General features: G+C 46.0%; 1 protein-coding gene across 1 annotated transcript in view; it reads right to left on the bottom strand.

Moving 5' to 3' along the window:
- ZNF462 (zinc finger protein 462) overlaps positions 1-24,733 on the bottom strand; it is a 130,533-nt gene that overhangs the window by 26,756 nt on the left and 79,044 nt on the right. Inside the window, 2 exon segments of the mRNA XM_002916448.4 lie at positions 3,275-3,411; positions 5,300-5,567. Coding sequence (XP_002916494.4) covers positions 3,275-3,411; positions 5,300-5,567 — 405 coding nt within the window.

Here is a 24,733-nt window from a genome sequence, read left to right as displayed (position 1 = left end):
AAGCAAGTAATGAACGCTTACTGAACGCATGGACACACAGTGTGCTCCTTTGCCACAGCCCACATAAACCCATGATCACTTCTTATTCAGATTTCCCATGAGTGAAGTGAATTCTCTTCCCTTTCCTCCCTATTTAAATATATCATTCTGTTGGGATAAAAAGCTAAGGCAACTCTTCTTGCAAGCAGTATCTTAGTCTCAGGGCCAGTTCAGAAGTTGTTTTTCTTCCCTTTCATCCCAAGTATTTTAATTAAGCAAGGCCTCAGAAAGTTCCCTTTACCACAGGCCCCAGAGACCAGAGATGTTTCCTCATCCCCAGAGCAAGGAAAACGCAGGTGCAGGAAGAGCCACCTCTCATTACTTTGAGATCAGCCCCGACTCGAAATGACAAGGCAGACACCCAGCCCTATCTCTTGACTTGTCAAGACCAGCTTCCCACGGAGATGCCACTTTGGGTTGAGATGGGACACCAAACCCAGGCTGGGACACAGACGGCAAACACGGCTGCCCTGAGGCACCCAGACGTCTGGGGTTCCGTGGTCCTCAGTTCTACCTCCAGCCCCACAGATGATTCTGTCCTCAGACCCAGCTGCCACAAGCCACTAGAACGCTCAACAGGGTGACACCAACCACCCTCCCAAGGGAGAGACAGGGATTCCTGGTGGTTACAGGCATGCGCTGTGGGGCAGACAAGCCTGGGTTCAGGCCCAGCTGGGTCACTTATTAGTGATTTGGATCTTGCATCACACACAGTCTCTCTGAACCTTTTACTCTTGTTATCGGGGGAATAACAGTAATACCCACACCATCTAGGGTTTTGTGAGAATTCTGTAAACTGGACTCACTCAGTACAGCACCTGTCCTAGTCAACAATCAGTGACAGTGATTTGTTGTTGTTAATGTTGTCATTATTACTGCCGATCCTCAAACGCCCCATCGTTCTAGATCGTGCACTTCCCAACCCTGATAAGGACGGTATTTATTTATTTATATATATGTTTAGACAGCTCTTTCAACATAAATTACCTCTATAAATAAATAGCAGAGACTGTAAGTAACCCGTGACAGGCAGTATGATGGATGGGTCATGGGATCAGTGGCCCGGAGTGGACTCGCAGCACTGTGAGCGCACGGGTGACTCCGGATCAACTGGCCAGCTCTCCCCGTCCCTGGGGGACTTCCCACCGTATTTGTGGTGGGGTAATGCACACTGGATCGCACATGCTCCCCTTCGGAGACCCCACTTTCGGGTTTCGTTGTCTAGGATTCCTGAAAATCTCCTGAACGCAATTTCAAAAGTCTAACAAACACTTGAAAGCCAACGGATTCTGTTTTCTCCTCTCCAGAGGGGGAGGGAGGCTGGGCTCTCAGAGCCAGACCCGCAGCCCACGGCTAGCAGGTGCACAGCACCTCATGGCGTTCACTGGTCACCAAACCCTTGGTTAGTGTCTTTGTACCTCCAGGGGACGTGCAACCGGTCTCTCCTTATTCAGCATTTGCCCCAATTTCCCATTTGTTTTAATCCTATCATTGTGCACAAATATCTTTACTAAATCAAAGAAAAAGCAGTTTTTCTCAGTTTCATGTATCATGCACGCAAAGCAGGAACACAAGTAAAAATACTAGCCCTCACGGTGTTGTTGGATGGAAGTGACTTGGTGTCAAGTGCAACATTCCAAGGGCCTTTCTCAGCTTTAGCATTTACTCTATGTACCCCCACACCCCTTTCTTGAAGCCTCAGCTAACGAAAGGAAAATCAGTGAGCTCCTTAGACACTGAAGCTCTGAGCCCACAAGGCAGAAGCATGCAAAGCCAGAGGGAACCAACCACAGAAGTGAGGTCTCTCATCGTTTCTGTCCGCTCGGCAGCAACACTACTCATGGCCTCTCCCCACCCTGTGAGGGGGGCACGGAGCCACCACCACACATAGGCTGGGGGACCAGAGAAGCCAGGCGACTGAGGTGGAACCCTGGGTGGGGCCAATCTGGCCAAGAATTCCTGCCTCCATGTTCCGACACTGCTTCCCTCTACTTGCAGGCGGACACCCCAGCCAGCAGCCACCTCACGTCTCCTCAGAGTGGCCTGGGGAGGAAGGAGATCTAAGGGTGCTAAACGGGGCCTTCCACGCGGTGTGCAGCAGACCTGGGCAAAATGTCACAAAATGCAATGGTCTGAGACAGCGGCGCTGGGGACGTGCCGGAAACTTTCGAAAATGCTTCAAAAATATCTAGCATGTCAGGGTAAGTGACGTCTCAACAGGACAGCAGAAGACACACTCACTGTTTCTGAGGCCCACGTGGCAAACATGGAAAAGCCTCCTGAGGTTACAGGCCAAAGGAAGAAGGCAGGAACGAAGAGGGGGACGAGGAGGGAGGGAAGGCACGAAAGAAAGATGAAAGAACAGTGGACAGAAACAGCACGAGAGACTGGCGACCAGGATTCTGGTCATCTTTTCCCATCTACCTCTAGCTGGAATCTTCTTTGGACAAAGTAGTTTTTACATAAACATATTTTTCCTTTCAATGCGGAGGAAGCCTGTTGTTTAACAGTGTTTTAATTGGCCAAGAGTAAACTCAACTGAAAGAAAAACTGAAGAGAACTTGAAAGAACTATCCCTGTTTATCAACAGGAAGCAACATGTACAGAACACCCAGTATGCATCCACCACAGAAGGCACTAGACCCTCGGTGCGTTATTTCACAGGCTAGACTGTCCTCTCTTCTTACAGATGGGAGAGCAGGTCAATACAGGGGGCCTTAAAACCAGAACTTCAATCCAAAGCCTCTGGGATTTCTAATACCTATAAGACCACTTTTATTTTTCAGAATTTTTCTCTCTCCACCCATTTCATGGGAAACTCCACGCTCTGCTTTGGAAGTCATCATTTTGGTGTCCCTCCAACAAATTGCTTGTAACCAGATAGCTCCTCGCATTTTATAATGAACCCTCACCCACCCGTTCTGTTTCTCATTCGCTCTTTCCTTAGCGAGGTGGTGAGGGCAGAGGAATCTGAATGTGAAAATCCCTCACACTGGGAAGCCCCAGAGAAAGGTTCACTGCTAAACCCATCACCTTTGCCTCGCTCCAAGTGGAGCAGATCCTTGTGGCAGGAAGGGGTTTTTATCGTGGGCTATCACTGTGGTCATTTACTGTGATTCCCTGGAGAGAAGGTGAGGAGCTAGGGACTGGGGCAAAGCGGTCACCTCGAGAGGCGCGTCCCTGAAACGCCACCCACAGCCCTCTACCCCAAGAAAACCACATTTAGGAAGGTTACCTCGGTGCAGCACGATGTGGTCAATCATGTTGCGTTTGTATTTGGTGTGATAGAGGCAGAGAGGACAGCGAAGATCTTTGGGGCCCTCCTCGGGAACCGCTGAATGCCCAGCTTCCACGTGCATAGTAAAAGCAGATCTGGAAGAGAGGTGGGGGAGAGAGGCGATGAGTGTGACAAGAGAGCATGCCGTTCAAACACCCCCTGCTTGAGGGCCCAAACCATAGTCGTTCATCAAGTTTGCTAACCACAAGCTCCTTGGTCACTCATCCACTAGCTGAACCCTGTCACGCAGTGCTAACTTCCTTTTTGAAAATTTTTGCCACTTGGCTGGGGTCAGGGCTTACTCTGAAAAGAAATGGACTTCCCCAAACACTTTATCCTTGAAGATGAGAAGCTGTCTAAGAAAAACATAAAGCCAAAATCCCTATGAGAACTTATTTCTCACTGTGCTTGGAAGGAGAGGGACTAGAGTCAGGTTGATTTCCCAGCGGCCTATGTGACTCTGCGCAGGTCAGGGTGGGGAGAGCAAGTTGCTGGGACATCATGGCGGCTGATGACCAGGTAAACTAAACTCCGAGCTGTTGTACCACCTTAAAGGTGGAAGGCTATTGTTGCCTTCCCCTCCATCCTTTTCAAAACTTCATCATTTACAAAGCCTTCAGTGTCTCATAAAAATGGATGAAACCAAGAGTCTAATGGGCAAGGTCCCCTTCTTATTAACTCAAGTGCTTCTCTCTGGGGAACATGTACACCTGTCAGTGGGCCCTTGTTATCTGGGTCTTTAGCCTTTTCTCAGTTCTAAGGTCACATACATATTTATCTGAAAAACAACTGAACCCAATTAATGGTCAGAGAAGTAACACATTTCCCATCAAATCCCAGCAACTAAGGTGTTGGTGGAAAAAAACCTTGTTCTCCTTCCGACTGTTTTTTTGTTGGCCGTGAAGCCTACTTTTGCCAGCCTTGCCGTGTGGAGTCTGTCTTGAAGTACTAGAGTGGCCTAAGGCTCAGGTCCTGACTGCAATAGGAAGATAATAATAGCTTTACCCCTGTAATAGAGCATCTAATATTATATTATTATAATAGCTTTCTATGACATTATAATACTTATTAGTGTTTCCTTTGCACCAGGCACTATTCTGAGCACTTTAGATATATTGGTTCATTTACTCCTCATAACAGTCCTATAAGTGAGGTCATATCACTATCTTTATTTTGCCGATAAGGAACAGGAGACACAGAGAAGCTTAGGGACTTGTCCAAAGTCACACAGCCAGTCTGTGGCAAAGCTGGGATTCAAACCCAGGTAGCCAGGCTCCACATTCTGCGCTCATATCCACTAACCTAAACAGCATCGCACAGGATGCACTTAAATAACAAGAGTCTAGATGACATGACAGGAAGCACTCCGTTCTTTGAGTTCATCATTCTGTTATACACAAGCGCAAAGGTGGCTTTGGATTATCTCTTTCTAGATAGGAACAATCTCTCTACAACTGCTCAGTTCCAGTCTTCACAGTGCTGGAATCTTGTTTCTCTGGGTGTCTTTTGACAATATGATCTTGAGAAACAGGAATTTTCTATAAAGGTAGCAGGGAAATCACAATTGCTGGATGTTCTCTCTTGGCTTTGACTTTGCTTTCAAAAACATAGATTTCTTTTTTTTCCCCTTAAGACAAATTTAAAAAAGGGAGGACAGTCCTCCGAAGGGAAAAACACTCACTGCTTCATGCACTGGGCCAGAGAAATCCCTTACCATGATCTCACACTGCTTGGCTGCTCACTTGCCCTAACACTTGAACTCGTTCTGACATAGCGAGTGCTTCATCCTCAACCCCCTTCCACAAACCCCAAAGCAGCCTCTGGAACTAGCCTCCTTTGGCGAAGACTGGCCCCGATCCCTGTAGGATCCCATGGGCAGGGTCCTCCCCGAACCCCGGGTAGGAGAGCGCAGGGAAGAGTGTGGTGGGGGGCGGAGCACGCACAGCCCCCTTGTTTTTCGAGGCGGTTCTCCATGCCACTTACTTAAAGCCTGTGTAAAAGGAGCAGTCTTTGCACTTGAAGAGCTTCTTCCCGCCATGCTTGTCCCTGTAATGGCGTCGGATGCTCTGGATGTAGCCAGAGGAGAATTCACAGAATTCGCAGTGAAGAACAGCCTCGGTCTTCTGCTCGGCACCCCCGGCGGCCCCAGAAAGAGGCACGGGGCTGACGCGGCTGTTGTTCCTCGCCAGCGCGGCGGACTGGTAGTGGTTCAACTGCTGCTGCACATCGGGCGGCTCCGAGTAGGAGGAGTCTGCGGACAGACGGGGAAGATCAACCGGACGCCGGGACGCCGCGCGGCTCTGACCCGTGAGAACCCCGACGTTACTCTGGACTACTTTTTTTTTTTTTAAGATGACTACGATCCACCTTTCGTCTTCACTGACATCCTACGACCCAGATTTTATTAAAAATACAACTCTGACGGGAAAGGTTTCAAAGTGAAGGAAGAAAGTCAACTGTGGTCTCAAGGAAATGGCGGCGTGGCACCGGCCGCCACAGAAGAGCCAGCCGTCCCTGCAGGGGAGACAGATAAACGCGCAGAAAGCACATAGGGACCGACGCGGGAAAGGCAAGTAGATGATGTAATATCGCTGCCTCTGCAGCCCAGAATTATTCAAGCCAACCCCCTCCCCACAAAAAAGAAAAAAAAAAAAAGGTCTTTAACAGAAATGCTCACACACATGGCACTCACAAATATAAAAATGTTTTATGCCTTCACAGTCAAGTGATTTAAAATTTAAAATCTAAAGATCTAATAGCGTTCTCCTGGAATGGATGTTTAAAGCTTAGTCAGCATTAAGATGGAGATTTATTCATAAATCCCATTAAAATGAAATTCCAAATAAGTTTCCCTAAAAGGTATTTCAAAGTTTGCAACGTGGAGGAAAATGTCGGAAATGACGGCCATAAATCTTGACCCCGAGGAGCTTCCGTGGCATGTGGTGGAGAAATCTGATCTGGGTGGGAGGTGGGAAAATTTCGGTTTCTTAAAAAAATAAGAGAGAGAAAGGTCTTGAACCTTTCCCCAACACGCTGCTTTGAATGTTGAGGCTACGCATCGGGCAACATTGTCTTGCAGAACCTACAGCTGCCTACGAATGACACAATGAGGTCCGTGAATACCACATAGATGAATTCCAGTGCAACTTTCCTTGAAAAGAAAACAAAGGGCTCTTTTTTTAAGCCTTTCAAAAAGCAAGGGGGAAAAGGGGACTGAAACTGTACCAGCCTCCTCCTGATTTGATGGACACTTAATTTTCCAAAGCACGATTCCCCGAGGCAGGACATGGAGGAATTCTGTAAAACCCGTATTTGATGAAACCAGTACCATCCAACCCGTTGGCCTCTTTGAGAAGAAAAACAAAACCAGAGCAGCCTCCCTGATTGTGAGGCCACCTCCTGTCTTCAAAATACTAAAATACCTTCCCTTCTTGTTCTCCTCCTCCCCCTCCTCAATTCGTATTCCTCAAGATGGAGAGAAAACCCCTTTGGAAATTGTAAACAAACCTGCCACACACACAAAAATAAAACAAAAGGAAACTTGAACAATACCTCTGAGCCTCCACGGGTTCATTACCAGGTGTAAACTGAAGACAAAGGAAGAAAGGAATGACACAACCGAACTCATTTTACTCAAGGCTTTTATCTCTGGTTTCTTTATTCCTCAACCCTAGCTGATGAACCCACTCAGGATCACAATAATGCAATTGTCAACTTCTCATTCTTCCTTTCAATAGCAGGTTTGTTTACCACTGCATGGATTGTTCAAGATGTTTTCTATTTAAGCTCTCAAGACTAGTTTCTGCTTAAAACACACGCACAAGGAAGCACAAAACACACTCTGCCTCTCTTGTTAACACAGGCCTGAGCTGCGGGTTGGGCACTGCCCCACCAGCATCCCCCACAAGCCCCTGTCCTCTTGTTTGCTCTTTGCTCTGCAGGATGGAAATTTTGGGACCAACAAGGCCGAAGCTGGGTCCCACTGCCCATGAGCTCTCTGCCGCCCACCAATCTACCCAGACACCAAAATGAGCATCCCAAGGAACGGCCCATTTCTCAAAAAGCAGCCTCCAGCTCCCTTCAAGACCCAGCACCCAACTCGGCGAGTCCTGCAGGCCAGCACGGAGGCTGGTCGTCACCTCAGACACAGGCCCCCGACAGCTTCGATCCCCTTTACAGAATTGTAAAGAACCCCATTGTTCAGACTCTGATCATAAGCCAGGTAAATTCATCTTCCCCTACCTTCCACCCGCCCCAACTTCACACCTGCTCTAATCTCTTAGGGAGACTCCCTCCTTCCCTTGGAGGGAGTCTCCTTTGATTTAACACATTTTTCTTGTCTCTAGGGTCTATTGCATTTTATTCCATCCATCCCAAAAAACGAATTCTAAATTTTAACTTCGGTATATATATGTTACATGAAACTTGAAGAAACAGAAATGCAGGAAGTGGTGAGGGAAAGCATTCCAAGAAAGGGGGGCTCAGCGCCCTTCCTTCGTAAATGGCGACGCAAAAGGAACAGCCGTATGTACCGTGATATGAATTCCTTTTTTTTCCTGGTTAAAATCAGATGGACAGGTTTATTCACAAAAATAGGCAAATCCCACCGCTTAGGGTACATTTGTAATAATGCCCAGGTTACAACTTTTTGGGTCTTCTTAGAGCTTTACTTTCCTCTCTGGTGCCAAGACACACTATGTCTCTCTCATTCTCTCTCACTTGGGAGTTTGTGAATAATGTACAATTTTAGCACTTTGGGCACTAAAGTGACAAAGACGTGAGCGTGTATGATTCCACCGATCTTAAAAAAGCCCACTTGCTAAGCTACATAACATTCCAGCTCGTTCACGAGGCACAGCCTGAGGAACAGGAAGAGGGTCGTTTTTGTGCCCCGGTTAGAAAGGCAAACAGATTGTCAGTAGTGAAGGACCCGTCACGGAGGTTAAAAATCATCATTAAGACTATTTTCTTGGGGCGCCTGGGTGGCACAGCGGTTAAGCGTCTGCCTTCAGCTCAGGGCGTGATCCTGGCGTTACGGGATCGAGCCCCACGTCAGGCTCCTCTGCTATGAGCCTGCTTCTTCCTCTCCCACTCCCCCTGCTTGTGTTCCCTCTCTCGCTGGCTGTCTCTATCTCTGTCAAATAAATAAATAAAATCTTTAAAAAAAAAAAAAAGACTATTTTCTTTATTCTGAGCTTACAGAAAGTGAAAAAACTCCATGTTTTCGACAGCCATGCTTGCGGTCACTGAGAAATATAGCAGCGGAAGCACAGGGCTGTGAGTCCAGGGGGAAACTGAACCCAACGTGGCCACCCAGGTCTTATCTTTATCACCGGATGGCCAGTAATCCTTACAGTGGAACCAACAACAGACACCAGGCTGGTCCCTACGTTCCTAACCCAACCCTGAGACATGCCTGCCATCTAGGAGTTTAATTCTCTAACCTGTGACTTTCTTTATATGAAAAGTTTTAGAAATTAAATTATCAGATACAGCTATGGTTGTAAGATAAATCTAAGTCACGGGTAGCTATCCATTTTGTAAACAGTCTATAAAAATAATAATATTTTATAAAATCAGGATCAAACTAGAATTTTAGCATGTACGGTCATGGTACTTATAGACATGGGTTTGGAATTTATTGAACAGCTAGCAATTAATTCTCACAACGGTGTGCACTATAGGTTCTCATCCCAATTTCACCCAGTAGGTAGTTGAGGCGGTTGGTTATATGGCTAGTAAGAGGGAGAGGTTAGATTTGAACAACGGTTCGTCTGACTCTAAAATCTGAGTCTTGCCCATCAGGCATCTATACCCAGTAGTGACCTTGGATCCCGTGATACAAGTCAGAAGAACGAGAAAGAACATCTGAGTGGTCCATCAACAATAAATACGTAGCAGAGAGGAGAAAAGGTGGCAGAAAAACTGAAATGGTCGAGAAAATAATACTAGAATAGACAGAAATGAAAACAGAGAACAGTACACAGGATGTGAAAGAAAACACTAAAATAAGCCTTTCAGAGCATGTGGGGGGAAAAATAAAGCAAGTTTCATGGGGGAAAAAAAAGAATATCCAAAATTTTAAGATGCTTTATAAAAACGAAAACATGGGATCACATAGGAGACAAGTCTATAAGCAGGCCATGCAGGAGAACACAGCAGATACCCAGAATCAGACACCCACCGGCCCAGGCTTTCATAGATGCCTGATAAATTGCCCTCAAGTAACACTGCTCTGAAATTCCACAGGTTGGATTTGGCTGGGAAAGAAAGGAGCACGGATGGGAGACGGATGCTTTCTGGTGGCCTTGGACAGGCTTTTGAGCCAGGGAAAGGGCTGGATTCCAGATGAAACCTCCCAGCGCTCTCACTTAGCCATGATCGTGGAGAAATGGAAGGTTCCTTCTTGCTACAGTCCACCTCCCACAGTGCCAGCCAAACCCAGGTGACTATCAGTTCAAGGGTCTTTTTTCCTTCCTTTTTCTCTAAAAATTAGCCAGCACAGAAACAATCACAAGAAATTTGATTTTATAAAGGCAAATGACAAACAAGTGAACTCTGGGAGTATAATAAGCATGACAGAATGAAGTGTTCTTGAATATTCTGAGGCTACAAACATGTAGTTATTTATTTATTTTTTTTAAAGATTTTATTTATTTAGGGGCGCCTGGGTGGCAGAGCGGTTAAGCGTCTGCCTTCGGCTCAGGGCGTGATCCCAGCGTTATGGGATCGAGCCCCACGTCAGGCTCCTCTGCTATGAGCCTGCTTCTTCCTCTCCCACTCCCCCTGCTTGTGTTCCCTCTCTCGCTGGCTGTCTCTATCTCTGTCGAATAAATAAATAAAATCTTTAAAAAAAAAAAAAAGATTTTATTTATTTGACAGAGAGAGACAGCTAGCAAGAGAGGGAACACAGGAGTGGGAGAGAAAGAAGTAGGCTCCCAGCAGAGCAGGGAGCCCGATGCGGGGCTCAATCCCAGGATCCCGGGATCAGGCCCTGAGCCAAAGGCAGACGCTTAATGAGTGAGCCACCCAGGTGCCCCTATGAACATGTAGTTAACACCATCTTAGTGCCAGGCTATGCGCGGGCTCTAGGGAGTCAAAGTCAAAGATGACACGACGGGTATCTTCTCAGAGCTGGAGTCTAGCAGGGGTCAGGTGAGCAGAGCTGTTGTGACAACACAGGCCTTCTCCACGTCTGGCAAACTTATTCCACTGACTGAAGGAATACAAGAGGCAAGGAGAACAACTGAACAGTAGCAGGAGAATTTAACTATTGCAAGATTAAGGGAGACATAAGGAAGAGTAAGAATCAATTGGCCAGTAAATTGTGGGCACTGCAGAGGACAGCCCCCTTAGGCACCGACTGATCTAAAAAGGAAGCTATACGAGGAGATCAATTCTCAATTTTCTGCAGCTCCACGGAGAGGATGTGAGCGAAGGTACAAAAGTGGCAGAAGGATCTTGGTGCCAGCAACCACACTTAATTCCATTTGAGCTAGATTTTCCTGCAGGCTTGGGGAGGCAGGCTCTTTGGTCAGCAGGAACCAAGTACCAGGAGAAAATAAAAGACAAAGGACCTTAGGTAAGCAAATTAGGGGTGCCTAGGGGGGCAAATGCTTCAGTTATATCCATTTGTTCAGCAAATATTTACTGAGCATCTAAGTCAACAGGAGATTCAGCTCTGGGGCACAGGACTTGGTTCCTGCCCTCAAGCAGCTCACCGTCTCAGATGGACACATAAATAACTGATTGTGATAAATGCAAAGAAATAAACGTCTTAATAGAGGCAACCACAAAGAGCTAGTGGAGAAGAAGCAAAAACGGAACGTGGTGACTGATGGATGATGGAAGGAGAAGGAGGAGAGTGTCAGGAGAAACTTGAGTGCCCACGAATAACTAGTATTAGTGTGTTCATGAATGAAGTCAACACGAGACATGAAGATGCTGGAACGTTCAATTCACCACACTTGCATCTTAAGTCATAAATAGAAGTGAAATAACTCCATTCTTATTCACAATGAGAAAACGTCACTTAATTCCGAAAGGGAGAAGGAACGAAGATCGGAGGATGACTCTGAATGGAAAAATATGTACACCTGAGACGGGGGTAGACTGCATGAGGGAGAATTTAAAATCTTCTAAAGTAATACAGACAGTTCAAAATAATGCCTGAATTGTAATTTTCTTTAGAAAAGCAGGTGATTTAGGAACTCAAGTTTGGTAGTAGAAGGAACCAGAAATAGAATACTACCTGTGGATAATTTAACTGCAAGGATTGTAAATATCCAAAGTATGGGACCCCAAAATGGTGGAAATACAGCCCACTATATCCAGTCAAGAAGTCATAGGAAACTGGAGAAGAGCACACTAACATCTAACAAGAGAGCAATTAAAGATGTAATTTAATTCCTGAGGTGACAGCCAGCTGTAGGGCCACCACAGACCAAAGGGATACACTGCTTTGCCTACATATGGACCAGGGGCCTCTAGCCAAGCCCAGTGGTCTCCAGCTCAGCACCCCCAAACAAGTTCTGTTTCAAAAAGGGACAGACTATTGCCTTGAAAAGCCTTCCCCAATGCTTCTGAAAAATTATAGTGGCTTCTCATAGCCACCAATGCCTCAGGCTGGACTAGTCCACCCAGTGATCTCTGCTTGGACCTACTTTAGTTAACAGCCAGGAAACTTCTGGAATGCCATGCAACTTCTTGCACACAACTGCTAATAAACGTAGGCAAAAGACAAAAATAGCCTAAGTGTTTTCACGTCTGTTCTAGTGACCCAGGTATCTGTGGGGACGAGAGAATCCTGCCGCCATGAGAACCCAGCCAGCTCTGAGATGATTGAGTCTTCATCTAATGCTGAAAAAAAATGTCAGACTCCTTAAACCCAAGGCGCTGAAGACCCACCTCCTCTTTGCCCTTTTCCTCCTTTGCCCACGTGTCTGAATGTCAGTGAATGGGTCACTGCTTCGTTCCAGTTTCCGCTGCGAGATTCTTCCTCCCAACTGCCCTTGGCGGCAGCACTTGAGCCAAGTACCCCGTCCTAGAGACCTGTGTCACACTCCGCTCCAACCACTTCCCTCTCTAGCCTCCCCTTCCCATTTTCATTCAGGCCCTCATATCCTGCACAGGCAGCTCAAACAGCCTCCTGTCCGGTCATCCTTCCTCAGATATCTGTTCTAGTCCAGACCTACAGGCCACATGTTATCTCACACGGTTAGGATAGGATGATGCTGCCGTGCCCAAAGGCGAGACCTTGATTCCTGAGTGCAGCACGCAGAGCTCTTCAGTGTGGCCCCAGAGCAGGCGTTGAGCCTCACTTCTAGCTCGTTCCCAATTCCCAGTTGCACATTCTGCCTATTTCACCATTGGGAGTCCTTGACCAGGGCTAGCAAGTAAGTGCTCTCCCTCCTCTTTTTGCCTGGCAAATACCTACCCACCCTTCCGAGCTCAGCTGAAATGTCATCTGTGATGATTTTTCCCAACAATCCAGAGGGGACGCTGCTCTCCTCAGAGCTCTGTCTGCCTAGGCACACCGGGATTCTCGCCCTGATCTCATTACACCTCACATTACACTCCCACGTTCCCCGAAGCAATCTCTACCATCACATCCAGCCAGATCAATGCCTCTGACCTTCAAACATCCTGACCCAAGAAGACCGATGGCAGTCCTGTCTGGGCTGGTGCTGCGGGCCACCCTCCAGCAGGCGCATCCATTCCTGCTTCCAACAGTTGAGCTCATGCTAACAACAACCCACTGGATTTGCTCCCAGACCTCTTTGTACCTGTTATATTTGCTACTGAGCTTGGTCGATGTAATTAATATGACCTAAAATGATGAAATATGGGCATAAAGTGTCATTTCTATGAAAGCTACATTGAACGCTTTGGAAAGACTTGATAAAGTCAAGTTGCTAAAAAAAAAATTTCTGTCAAATTATGTTTTGGCAAGACCAACTATAAAAGATTGAGAACATAAAAATCTAGAAGGACTCTGCTCTAAGACTGTTCCACAAATGTCTAAGTTACCACTCTACTTAAAAGAAACTGGATCTGGAAGTAGCACATGACACAATGTAGGTGCCTGTGGTTTATGCAAGAGAGGAAATGGGGAACTTCAACTGAAGGACTCCAATACGTACGCTTGACCTTACACCACAATCCTGGTGAATGAATCTATTTTGCAGGTGAAAATAAAATGCATAACGCATTTTAAAAAGGATTCCCTGCACTTAGAAACTTTCACCTCTAACTGGGAAGGTAGGTATTGATTACATCAAATAATAGAGTCTCTACTATATCAGTCTATATTTGCTCGCAATTCTCTATTAATTCAGAAAATATTTATTTGAGAGGCTCCTATGTACCAGGTACCTCTAAACACTTGGGATACATGAGTGAAAAAAACCAAGGGTCCCTGGGGAGCTTACACTTCAGACTGGCAGGAACGGGACCTCACGTGCTTTTTACAGTCACAGATACTCACAGTCCTTTCATAAAGAAAGGTACTTAGGAAACAAAGGTACTTATGAAAATGTGGCTGGATTGAATTTGTGGACAACTTTATTAAATCCAGGCCTGCCTGTCCATCTATCCATTCAACCACCACCTATCATTGTAAGTTATGAAAACAATACACTCTGAAGGTGATTCATAGACCCCAAAAGTTTACTTATTTAATAAGTTTTCTTAGGTTCTATCTGAATCCTTTTGATACTTTACTCTCTAACGCCCTTTGTTTCTCAAAATACCTGTTGTTTACTTCATGCTGTTAACACAGAGCAGAACTTGGCATCCAGAAGAATACCACCAACTACAAATCATCGATGCAACTTTCCAAGCGATTCCTTTGAAGAGTCTCAAAAATGCTCTCTATCTGTGGGCCATTCCAAAAGGAAATTGTGCTAGAAACTAAGCTATGGAACACGAGCCATTTCAACTCCTCCTGGATAGTGTCTAAAGGGGAACATAAATCTCTAGAGGCAGCCACGCTATTTTATTTCCTTCTTTTGATTATGCCTTGAAAATCTCCAGGCCAAGGACTCCGGCACCTCCTCATCTTCCATCATCAGTGGAACTCTCTGGCTTGGATGCACAAGATTATGCTACAATGGCCAGGGGGACAATGGGCGCTGCATGACTATATATAGGAATTCTGGGCTTGGTTGTCATGGAGGCAAATGGAAAAACAAACGCCTAATCCTGAAAATAAGGTTGAGGCCAAACTTGAAGGAAACACACTTTGAAACTTCCTGTCATTCTGATGAGTAAAAACAAAACCTTGAAATATGATCAGGGAATAGATGAGAAAAAAAACAAAACAAAAAATTAGTCTTCAAAATGACAAAAACAGAAAAAAAAAAAAAGGCTATCTTCTTTTTTTGAGAGTTAGTGTCCCATCCTATCGAAGTTCGTTGCAAGGGTCTCAAGACTCGCAGTTCGCCAGGCCCTAGACTTGGGGGACAGAACCATTTGTCTCACTGTGGTTTTCTGTAAATGGCATCACCATTCACCCAGTCAACAAAATTAGAGCAAATCCTCGATTCATTTCTCTCTTTCGGTCTCTGTGTTCAATGAGTGGAAAGCCCTGTTGGTTCAACCTTCTGAATGGCACTTCCTCTGTGATCCACTCACTACTCCACCGCTCTGGTTCGGGCCGTGTGGCTAGTGCATTAGCTTCCACTGCAAAATGACAGGCATTCTATTTCAAGTTTCTTCTCCTCCTAAGATTCCTTTCTTTTCTAAAAGCAAACATGCCCATCACCATGTCTTACAGGAAAAGATCCAAACTGCACTGTTGGTGCTCCCGCCCTCCGTACCGTCCCAGGCCTACCCCACCCCACAGCCACACTGCTCCCACACTGCTCCCTGCCAGCCACACGGAAGGCTCCTAACATTCACTGTGCTTTGCTTTCACCGCATCATTCAGTCTTGCAATGCCTTTCTTCTACTTTTCAGCCTTCTCAACTTTTACCATCTTTTAAAACCCAACTCAGTTCAAATTTGCCATCACTATAAACATCTTCCTTGATCTTCTAGTTACAATTATTAAAATTCCTACTCATGCTCAAGATGGGGCACTGGGGTTAATTTATTCTACCTCTGCCAAACTAGGATCTCTTTGCAAATAGGATATCCATCCATCCATCCATCCATGCATCTGTAACTTCTTTAAAGTTCATATCCCCCAGAACTTCTAAAGCAGGTGCTCAATAAACATGTTACTAAGATCCAAAAAGAGTTCCAACTGAAAAAAGTGCTCTAGAAATCCGGATTTAAAAGGAAAATCCAGTGAACCAAATGGCACACTCTTGTTGGGACACTGAGGTTGATAGAGGCTTCCCATTGAAACACGGACCCACTTTTACTGAAACAAGCCTGGGTCTTTTTTAATTACCTGGAGAATGGCTTCTGGAACATTGGAGAGTTTGGATGGCATGAATTTCATAAATCATGGCCATTCCAAGAAGCCAAAGGCATGATTTCTGCTTTTGACCCTAAATCAGCTATTAAGTCTAAACTATCTGGGAGCCACTTCAGTGGATTCCATATATATGCAACTCTCTCCTCCTTTTTTCCACCAGGGATGGGCACAGAGGTTTGTAAGATACACAGGTGTAACCGAATGGGACGTTACTCTTCTATAGTCAACTACGGCATGAAAATGGAGCCCTCTGCAATCCATGAGAAGGTATTCATGGATTCCTTGCACACAATTATCACATTTTCACCGTATAAACTGTTCTACCAATTTTTCTCTATTGGGAACTCACTCTCATCCCAGGTATGTAGCGTACAGAAGAGGCATTTTGCATAAAGAGTTCTGGCAGTTTGGTAAAATAGAGATAAGATGATTTCCTGTTCCCCGGCCGGTCCATGGAGAAACAGGAAGAGAACTTGGGGTTCCTGTGTGCCCCAGTTTCAAAAACACATTCCTTTTCTGCCACAGTCATTAGCAAACATCGTAGGTATTCCTTCTGCACTAAATGTTATTTGTAACTCAAAGTGTGTGTTCTTAAAAAGCCTCCTTGAAGCGGGCTGGAAATTTGTTGGGAAACGAACGAATGTGTGGTAAAGGAGCCTTTTTCTAATGTTTTTTTTGGAGGAAACTCTGGGTGGCATCTGCCATTGTTAATTGAGAAGCTCTTACAATACCAAATGCAAAATTCACCTGCGACTCTTTTGAATTGTGTGATGAGGAAGTAATGTTTCCTGCTGCTCGTTTAGATCATATAGACGTCTTTACCACACTGAAAATCCAACTCAAAACTTGGAGTACAAAAGCCTCTTTGTATCAGTGGCTTGGCCTCAACCGTAGAGAGCTTGCTAGCAACTTCAGATGGCATTGAGGGCTCACAGGCCGTGGGCAAGGCCACAGAGCTTCCTCCTCAAGACCTGACTGGAAGGAAGATGCCTACTGACTTCAAGGAGATGGTCACAATGGACGGCTTGCTATGAACACTGCAGTCAGCCTGGGCAGGAACAATTGTAGCAGTTTCTTCAAAGATTAGACAATCAGGAGAAAAGAACACATCTGAGTATAAGCATATATATTTAGATCCGTGTAGAGCTGTAAGTGATGATATGGAAATCAGGTGAGAAAGGCAATGGTTTATCAAGAATAGAACAAGCAGCCACACTTCAAAGCACAGAGTTTTTCTGAAACTGTCGCCCAGCAGCGGGAGTGTCCTAATCAACACACCCGGTGGGTTTCCTACCGTTCTTCCTTTTCTTTCTCCCTATTCCCATGCCGTGGAAGAAAATCCTGGCTCTGGGTTAAGCTACATTTTTTAATCACCGTTAAAGCAGTAGGCTCTTCCCTTAGAATAGACAGCTCTTTTGCCAGCTCTAAACCGCCTGCTCAGTGGGGCTGGGCTCAGGTGTCGGGCAGAAGCCTCCAAGAAGGCAGAAGGACAGGTGGTGAGATCCAGGGTCACCTTCTACTGTCTCCACCAACTCTTGGGCTAGCACCTGTGTCAAGGGCTTCTTATGAGGTCTCTTGCTGATCTTCACCATGACCCTGAAATGGGAAAACCAAGGGAGCAACTGAAAAAGAGGTTCCAGAGGCATACTGAGGCCCCCTGGGAGCCCTATGGAGACAACTAGTTGCAAAGACCTCTGCTTCCTCCCGTGTCAAATGGAGACCATGACACTGGCAAGCATCACGGTGCGTGCGGCGCGAAGTAGAGGCCAGCGCGGGAAGCGTAGAGCCTGGTACACAAAGCAGTGCTTTAAGGGTCTCCGTTCCACAGCAATTAAGGTCGACATCACATAATTTTGTACTGAATTATAAATTGCCTTCTAGTGTTTACGGAGTGTTTTCTATCCATGCAAGAATTTGGTCTCCTTAACCGGACTGCAGGACGGAGTGGCGCGGGCATCTCTTCCACTTCTCTAAACAGATGTAACGAACATTCATCCCAGCTCCAGGTACGTGGCAGGAGCTCGGCAGCTAGCTTCTGACTGACTGATTCTGGGCAGAGCCAGCTACACTGCTACTTCTGGCAACAACCCACCAGCTTATTTGGAAGGTGGAGATGGCTGCGGCGGGGAGGGGAGTGATCGTGGGGCTTGGATTCGGCTCAAAGGCAGGGCTTGACCTGAATAACACCACAGACTCCATGATTCGCCCCATTTTGTCGGATCACAATGCACACAGCATGGTCACAAATCAACCTGCTGCAAAAAGAGTTGTCAGAGCGAATTTCATTTCCAAACTTTAGACACTTTTCTGGCAAGCCTTCTGGGGGTGACTTCCTTTCAAAAAAAATTTTTTTTCAAGCTCACCTCCAGCTTTGAGCAAGGTCCTTGGGTATCCAATTTATAGGTGTGGCAGTCATCCTCATGATCACTGACCATCCCACCTGATGCTGCAGCCCCAGTCCTTCCCTCCCCTTTTCCTTGTTCCCCTCTGGACAGCACTTCTTGCCACCTGATCTATTGTGATGCGTACTGCTTGAGTATCCAGTTTTCCCTACGGCTATGAGAGATTCTGCCTCAAATTTCTCAGCTTGCATGGACCTTGGATTTAATTTCATGACTAATGAGGGCATCTAAGCTTGCTTGGGAACCTGTGGCTTGGTTGAGCCTGGGGTCTTTGGCCGGTACTCAGTATGAGAAACCTAGGGGCTCCTACCAAGAAGAAGCCCTGCCATCACTGCATCTATACGTCTCGGCCTTTTGAGTGCCGTGGCCAGTGTGTGGCACTGTGAACACCAACACTTCTAGATTCAGTCACTCATACCGCTTGTTTGAGTGCCCATAGTGTGCAAGGGAATCTGCCATACTCTGAAGGACCCAAACACAAAATGATGACCTTTGCCTTCAAGAAGCCAATGGTCTTGGGGGAGATGGAAAGACAGAACAGAGTGGGATCAGTGCTGGGTCACTCAAGAGAGCTCGCTCAAAGATCTAGAAGGAGCACAAGGAGGCCTCTAAGCCAGACAGGAAGGTTTCTGGAGGAAACTACTCAAGCTTTCAAGGATGAGTCGGAATTAGCCAAGTGAATGGAATACTGAGGAGGAAGGGTGAAAATAGGCGGAGAAGGGCAAGCTGGGAAAAAGGAAGAGCAAGGCCTGCAGTATAGCAGGCGTCTGTGAAGGCCGGGCACTCGCCGCACAGCACGCAGCTGGGGTGTGGGGTGAGGAAGGACGCCAGAGGGAAACATGGGGCCCAGAAAACAATTTCATGCTGAGCTTGGAATTTATTCTGAAAGCAAAGCAGACAGTCCCTGGAGGGTTTTAAGCGGGAAGCAGGTGAGATAGAGGCCGCACATTTTTACCTTTTCTCTCTCTCTAAATTGCACTTACGGCCCTTGGCCTTGACCAATGACCTTGGATGGCGAAGGCGGCTTGGGATAAATGCATTCCCACTGGGAGAAAAACCAACTCGCGCACACTCCCTACTGCAGAGGGGAGATCAGTAGCAGCCTGTGATTCCACAGACTTCGTTTTGTTAAGTAGAAAACACCTATGTAGTACCTTTTCTGCTCTGGATTCTACCAGCAGGTCGCAAGTGTTCATCTGAAATTCAGTTCCTACTGTTTCTACTGAATGTACGACACTGACATCTGGAATAGATTATGGCCCTACCTATGGGAAGGAAAGACAGAAACCCAACAGGCTACCTTTTCTGCTCCCTACCAGCCCTTCACGTGCAAAAAACTAACAAGGAAGCAAAAACCAAGTGGTATGTCCACATGCTGGCAAAGACGAGAAACGTGGTAGTGTCAGCCCAAATCCTGCGGTCTGTGTTCCCAATACAGGGCCTCTGCAACATCCAAAACGTTTCTAGATCTGTATTTTACTCCTTAGTTTTAATAGCCATGTGTCAAGCCAAGGACACAACACATATTTTCTTGCATTCATTTAGACTCAACTCGATGGTCAAAATATGTGATCCAATATTCTTCTGGATTTGTTAGCTTTATGTAAATGGTTTGTTTATTCCTAACAAACACAACTACTATATGTTGAGTTTTTGATGGATACAAAGATCACCAGATCTCTTATTTCAAGAGCTCTCAGGTTGTTAGGGGAGATTACTACAGCACACACCGCAAATGAGTGAGCCCCCAAAGAAAAGAGCAAATGCTCGAGGGTATTTCGATCTGTTGTTAGCAGAATGGCTGGAAGACAATGAGGCTCTGCAGTGAGAAAAAAATTTAAATCTAGGTTTCCTGCTTCAAACTATTTAATAGCTACTATAGGACAACTTTCATTTCACATTTATAGGACAACTGCTCTCAGAAGAAAGTAACCCTATGCCAGATGTTTGGAATATAAAGACGAGCAGGACAAAAACCCTGTCTCTAACGAACTCCTTTTCTGGCAATACTACAGAGTTGGCAGGATGGACCACCCGCATCCCCGAGAGGCAGACCATAGCACCAGAGGATTTCAGAGAAGGAAGCGCTGACACATCAGGGACATCATGAGAAGCATCATGGAAGTGAAGGAATTTGCACACGGCTCTGAAGGACAAGTAGGGTGTGGACATGTGGGAACGGAGGCCAGGAGAAGCAGCTGGGAAGAGGCATGGAGAATGTTGAGGGTGGGTACTTTTTTAAAACAGGCTACGTAGAGCTGTTACAGTTTTGGAGTAGGACAATAATGCGACTCAACCGTGCATGGAGTGGATGAAGGAAGGAGTTTGTAGGTGGAGCAGGTATAGGGATGGCTGCTGGATAAGAGACGGTGTGGGAAGGAGGGGATGGGGGGAGTGAGAAGACATCAGGAGACGGGACAACAGGACTTTGTGGGCAGCTGAGTGGCTGATGGATCATGGGCTGAGACCTGAAGACGCAGCCAAGTCCAGCAGGCTATCATGAGCGCTGGTAGAGGGACAAGAAGGTAAGGAGTTCCCTTCAGGACCTCTGAGGTGAAGGTTGTGTGAGACCACCAGGGAAAGAAGGTGAGAAGCAGACGGAAAAGAAGGTTTGGAGCTGAACCTGACAGGTTAGGGCTGGAGGCTGAGATTTTGGCAGCATCATTTAAATAGTGAGTTGATTCCATGTGTTTGTGAAGGGGGAGCTCCAAGGATGAGACCACAAGGGCGGAGGACCTGCCCAAGGTCTGTGTCTTGGCAGCTGGAGGAAGAGCGGTGAAAAGAGAGTAAAGACAAGGCACTACCAGCGAGGCCAGAGGATAGCCTGAAAGAGACAGCAGGTCCCAAACGACGGGAGAATTCCCCTGGGAGGAAAGTCAGCAGTTTTAAATGCCACGGCCAAAAAAAGAAGGATGAGGCAGGACAGAGGCCTTGGACTTGTTTGTCTGGAGTCGTCGTCAACCCTTGTGCAAGCCATTTCGTTACTGTGCTAGGGGCCAGAGTCACACTGCCAGGGGTGCCAGACAGGGAGAGGGAGGAGAAGGAGGCGGTGGCAGGTGTGAACAAGGAAGGACTGACTCTTTCCCAGATAAAACATCCCTGGAGTTAGCCGATAGGAGGTCCCTTCATGAGAGTGGTTTCGATGAAAGGCTGAAGGCAGAACGTAGATTCCAGCCATCTAAAAAAAGAGTAAGTGGCGAGTGAGTATAAGCTGGGTACATTGGTTCTTTCAAGAGATTTGGAGGTTAAGACTGCGATTGCAGAATCAAACTGCAGAAGGTCATATCCAAGAAGGTTTTAGTACTTAAAACACAGAGCCCTTTCCTGGGGCTCCGAGAGCTCCCCCTTTTCAGACTTTCTAAGGGAAAAATAATACATCTAAGAACTGGTTCAGAGAAATGGTGTGACATAAGGGACAGGACTTTGGAGTCAGGTGGACCTGCATCCTAATCCCAAATCTGTCAGGTAGTGACCCTGACCGTTCTTAAGCCGTTTTTCCTCCTTCCACAAACAGGAGGAAGCTAGTTACGGAAGTTCCTGTCTCGTGGGACTGCTGTGTGGGTGAAATGAAATGAGATGACGTTTGTAAAGAGCTCACTCAATAGACATCCCGTAAACAACAGTTATCATTAATTAAAGATATGTATTGATTAGAGCCAGTAATAACAATACTAATGATGTCTGACACTGGGACTTATCAGTGTGTTTCACCAGCCCGTTAGGTCATCCACTGCTAAGGACCTTCTTGTGTAGACGGTTTCAATTAAGCCCCAAAGTTCAAATAAATTTAGATCAACAGGGCTCCAGATTAGACACCATGCTCCAAACACTGAATTATTTTAGACTCCCAAGAAAGAGCTCGTGATGTAAAGAGGTTTCATTCAGCCTCTAAGGCAAAACATGAAATTTTTTTTCCTGTTTTATTAAAAAGGAAAAAATCCTCATCCATCTCTGGATGATGACAACTGATTATAAACTGACAAGAAATTTGCTTCTACTCTACCACTTTAATATGATCTAATATTCTTACAGTAACTTAGAATATGAAAGCATTTCCATATGTTATCTCACTTGACCCCTGAAATAACCCCACAAAGGAAGCATCATCAGTATTTTACATATGAGAACCGGAGGCTAGGTAAATGGTTTATCGTAGCACACTCGGGAGAGAGAGTGGTGGACAGGACCCCCGCCAAAGCCTGCACCAGTGGGTGTCTCATGGGCTACTGTGTGGATGGATTCCTGGATTTGGGCCTTTAGCAACTGTCAAGCCGGACCTCCAACTCAGGGGCCCAACATTTCCCGTGCAGACTGTTAAAGAGGATCTATACAGAGAACTAGTCTCCCGAAAAATCATTTGCCCCCAGTTTTTACAAGCTCCAGTTGCTTTGCTCAGTTAAAATGAACCCTGTGATACAAAGAAGAGTCAACACTCCATTCCAGGACCGTAGCACGCTTCCAAAGTTCCACTGAAAATAAACAGTTACAAGCTGGGGAAGAGGTTCCCTGGGCCATTCGGGTGCTTCCCCTGAGTGTGAACGCCTGAGGGGAGCCATGACCGCCACCAGAATGCCCAGGCACACCTGGGACAGGCTCGGTGTGTCACTGGATGGTGCTGACCTGTTGGGTCTCAGGGACCCTCACGCCCCTTCTGCACACCGGAAGCCCAGAACCGCTCTCCCTGGTCTGCAAGGAGGGTCTGGGCACTTAACTTTATGTGGCTTTATGAGGCCAGCTCAAGTAGAATTTCAGTTCAGTTTCACCTCCTTTTATTGGGCTTATGATGATTATTAGTAAGCAAACCACCAATTTGCTCAGTATATTAGTTTACAAAACTTCTTTCTTACACTTTTTTTGCTTCCTCTCAGTTTAGAAAATGGCCAATACATACATAAATAAATTAAATCTTAAGCCTGTCCTTGACCTGTCCAGAATGACCACACCTCCATGCTATAGTTCTCAAACCCTTTGCTGCTCTGGCAACACATGGTAGGTGAACATCTATGCTCTCGACATTCTTCCTGAGGCATAACTTGATTTTAGATAATATCCCAGAAAATTAGAAGAGGGAGAAATATAGTGAAAAGGATTATAAACCTTTTTGTTAAGCTACAGGGGTACAGAGGCACGTAAAAATGAAGCCATTGAAGAAAGAATAAAGAGAAAAAAATAAATCTCTCACACAGAATTAAATTTTTAAAAGAGTGATGTTTTCTAGTCTTTCACTACATAGGTAACCCTGTAGCTCTGTTAGCAAAAATGACCTTATTACTGACATAACGATATACAGGACTTACCACTTTCAATGTGTTAGTTGGGAAATTCACTGACTTTGATTTAGTTATCACAATTGTGGTCTCTTCTAACGGACAGCTTGGTGGCATTATTCCTGGTTGCATGCAAGGTGGAAGTGGATTTCCTCATCTTCCCCTCTCTGGATTCCTAATTAAACACTTACCCATGGGCAAAATTTTAAAATAACTGTAAAACAGAGCAACAGTAAAATCACAACGCACAAGTACAATCATTTGTGATCGCCACAGCTATTAACTACACAGCCGCCCCCGCCATTTATCCATGGTTAGCTGTGGGGCAGGCAAGACACCTGCAGCTGCTGACAACCTCAAACATAGTGGTCTTGACTCCATTCCCGGCTCCTTCACTCAGGAGAAAAACTAGTATCCTTGCAGGGAAACTGGCATTGTAAAGGGAGAAATCTGAAGAAGCTCAAATTTATCCTTAAACGTAAATCAGATTTGTGGTTAACAAAGATAACCTCGAAAACAGATTGGAAACGCTTGGGATTGGAGTTAGGAAGACTGGCTAAAATCAGAGGAAGTGGAGTGAGGGCTCCTTAGGGTTCGGGTCTGGCAAGTTAGAGACACAGGATGCTGGGGAAAGCCCCTCTGAAATGGGTACCGGTGGCCTGGGATGGGTAGAGAGGTCACAAAGAATCTTTCTTTCTTTCTTTTTTAAAGATTTTATTTATTTATTTGAGCAAGAGAGTGAGAGAGCACAAGCAGGGGAAGAGGCAGAGAGGGAGAAGCAGGTTCCCCGCTGAGCAAGGAAGCCGATGCAGGGCTCGATCCCAGGACCCTGGGATCATGACCTGAGCCGAAGGCAGATGCTTAACCCACTGAGACAGCCAGGCGTCCTGGTCATAGAGAATTTAGAGCCTGAGATGCTGGAGGTGAAGCAGTTAGGGTGAAATTCAGGCCAGGGGAATGGTGGTTGGAGCACAGTCAGGAAGGAGGTAAGTCCCTCTACCTGAAGAGACCGACTTTTGTTGGGTCATTATCACTGAGTCTGGTATACTGGAATTCAAGAGCACGACGATCATGGTTGGAGTAAAAAGGAAACCTGTGAACATGACACTGAGTTCACTGAGAAAAGTGAAGGAACATTCCAGAATATCAGGAGGAGGAAATAAGCAGAGAGCAGGGACCTGAAAAGGACCATTACATGAGGGAAGCAGAAATATTCTCAAGAGGTGGCAGCAGGTAAGGCATGTGCTCCCTCTTCTTGGCCACTTAGAGAAAAGAGATGAGTCACTTTGGTTATAGAGAGTTGAAAGGGATATGGTGTTGTCAC

Source organism: Ailuropoda melanoleuca, chromosome 7 (genome assembly GCF_002007445.2).
Source record: "Ailuropoda melanoleuca isolate Jingjing chromosome 7, ASM200744v2, whole genome shotgun sequence".
Classification (NCBI taxonomy): domain Eukaryota; kingdom Metazoa; phylum Chordata; class Mammalia; order Carnivora; family Ursidae; genus Ailuropoda; species Ailuropoda melanoleuca.
The sequence above is the reverse complement of the archived record's forward strand: the minus strand, read 5'-3'. Positions and strand labels throughout refer to the sequence as shown.